The sequence below is a fragment of the Chiloscyllium plagiosum genome, unplaced genomic scaffold, assembly GCF_037043375.1.
Source record: "Chiloscyllium plagiosum isolate Xiang-an unplaced genomic scaffold, Cpla_swu_hap1 HiC_scaffold_22, whole genome shotgun sequence".
Taxonomy (NCBI): domain Eukaryota; kingdom Metazoa; phylum Chordata; class Chondrichthyes; order Orectolobiformes; family Hemiscylliidae; genus Chiloscyllium; species Chiloscyllium plagiosum.
Window position 1 is genome coordinate 7,215,396 of NW_028270160.1, and position 2,273 is coordinate 7,217,668.

General features: G+C 46.9%; 1 protein-coding gene across 1 annotated transcript; it reads left to right on the top strand.

Moving 5' to 3' along the window:
• The first annotated feature begins 263 nt into the window (after positions 1-263).
• On the top strand, positions 264-1,033 carry LOC148145931 (uncharacterized). The gene is given in 3 exon segments (XM_087999179.1): positions 264-748; positions 780-933; positions 935-1,033. Coding segments are annotated over 3 exon segments (738 nt in total).
• Positions 1,034-2,273: the final 1,240 nt, after the last annotated feature.

Below are 2,273 nucleotides of genomic sequence, written 5' to 3' on the forward strand. Positions count from 1 at the left end.
TTCCTGAAGAAGGGCTTATGCCCGAAACGTTGATTCTCCTGTTCCCTGGATGCTGCCTGACCTGCTGTGCTTTTCCAGCAACACATTTTCAGCTATTTCTCAGTCTAACCAAAAGAAACCACAGTTGATATAATCACACGCACAAAAGTACTAGAAAAGCACAGGGGGTCCGGCAGCACCTGTGTAGAGAAGGACCCATGTATCTCCATCAAGAATGGCACCTCGGTACCTCACACTACCGCAAACCCACGGATAACCTCACAATGCTACATTGCTCCAGCTTGCACCCTAAACATATTAAAACAGTCATCCCCTATGGACAGGCCCTCCGTATACACAGGATTTGTTCAGATGAGGAGGAACATGACAGACACCTGAAAGTGCTCGAGGATGCCCTCATAAAAATGGGGTACGATGCTCAACTCATCGACCACCAGTTCCAACGTGCCACAGCGAGAAACCGTAATGACCTCCTCAGGAGACAGACATGGGTTGTAATCGATAGGGTCCCCTTCGTGGTCCAGTACTTTTCAGGAGCAGAGAAACTGCACCATGTTCCTCGCAGCCTGCAACACATTATCAATGAGGATGAGCACCTCGCCAAGACCTTCCCAACACCTCCACTGCTCGCCTTTAAACAACCACCAAACCTCAAACAGACGATTGTTCTCAGCAAACTACCCGTCTTTCAGGACAACATCGACCACAACACCATACAACCCTGTCATGGCAACCACCATACAACCCTGTCATGGCAACCATTGCAAGATGAGTCAGAGTGTCGACACGGATACCACCATTACCCATGAACACACCACCCACTGCGGCAGGTACTCATGTGACTTGGCCAACGTTGTCAATCTCATACGCTGCAGGCAAGGATGCCCTGAGGCATGGCACATTGGTGAGTCCGAGCAGACGTTACGACAACAGATGAATGGACACCGCACAACAATCACCAGGCAGGGGTGTTCCCTCCCAGTTGGAGAACACCGCAGTGGTCCGGGCCATTCGACCTCGGATCTTCGGGTGACCATCCTCCAAGGCAGACTTCGGGACAGGCAACAACGCAAAGTGGCCAAGCAGAGGCTGATAGCCAAGTTCAGTACCCATGGGGATGGTCTCAACTGGGACCTTGGGTTCACGTCACACTATAGGTGATCCCATTGCAACACATACACACACACACACACACTCTCTCTCTCTCACACACACACATATACACCCCCCCAACACTCACCCACACACACACACACCCTCTCACAGGCGTATACTCCATCACACCCATACATTCACATGTACACACTCTCACACACACTCTCTCTCTCTCTCATACACACACACACACACATATAAGTCTATGGGGTGAATTTGTATTTGCAGAATGATATTTGCAGATATATTGTATTTTGCTCAAAAAATACATAATCTGCAGGCAGTCAATCATATAATATTTTGTAAATTCCATTTTGGAAATAGAACCAGTCTGACTCAAGATTGGGATACAGACAGATTCTGACCTCACACCTTTAACGCATTGTCTGAGCTGAGATGTCATCTTTTGCTGTAAAAACTTAAGTTCTTTCGAGAAGGTGACTTAAAAGAAGTTCTGGGATTTAATATTAATTAACCGAAACCTGAAATCCATTCTAAAAGACTTAACAATGCAGGTTTGTTCAATATATTACTGTATGACACTGTATTTTTTTTTATAAATTCTGGGTCTTACGATCTTATATACCACAACCACCTGATGAAGGAGCAGCGCTCCGAAAGCTAGTACTTCCAAATAAACCTGTTGGACTATAACCTGGTGTTGTGTGATTTTTAACTGTGGAGAGAAAGCAGAGTTAACATTTCTGGTCCAGTGACCCTTCCTCAGAACTGACAGTAGTAAGGAAAATGAATGAATGATTGACAGAATCTGGCACCATTTTCAGTTACAATAAAGATAAAAGGAAATGACTTAAATAATTGAGTCAAATTGAGGTCTATAGTATAGCTTCAGGGTTTCTCCAAGGTCTGTGCAAGGTGTTCCAGTCCTCAAGGAGGCTCTGCTCCAGGAACAGCAATCACAACGCCATTGCCGCAGGACACCCCGGCTCTCCTGCTGCAGCCACTGCCTCGCCAATACTGCCAAGAGTCCAGGCTACGGGCTTACTGTCACCAAGAGTACAGGCTCCAGGCCTACTGTCACCAAGAGTACAGGCTCCAGGCCTACTATCACGAAGATTCCAGGCTCTGGGCATACCATGGTAGTTATGCCGGTGAGA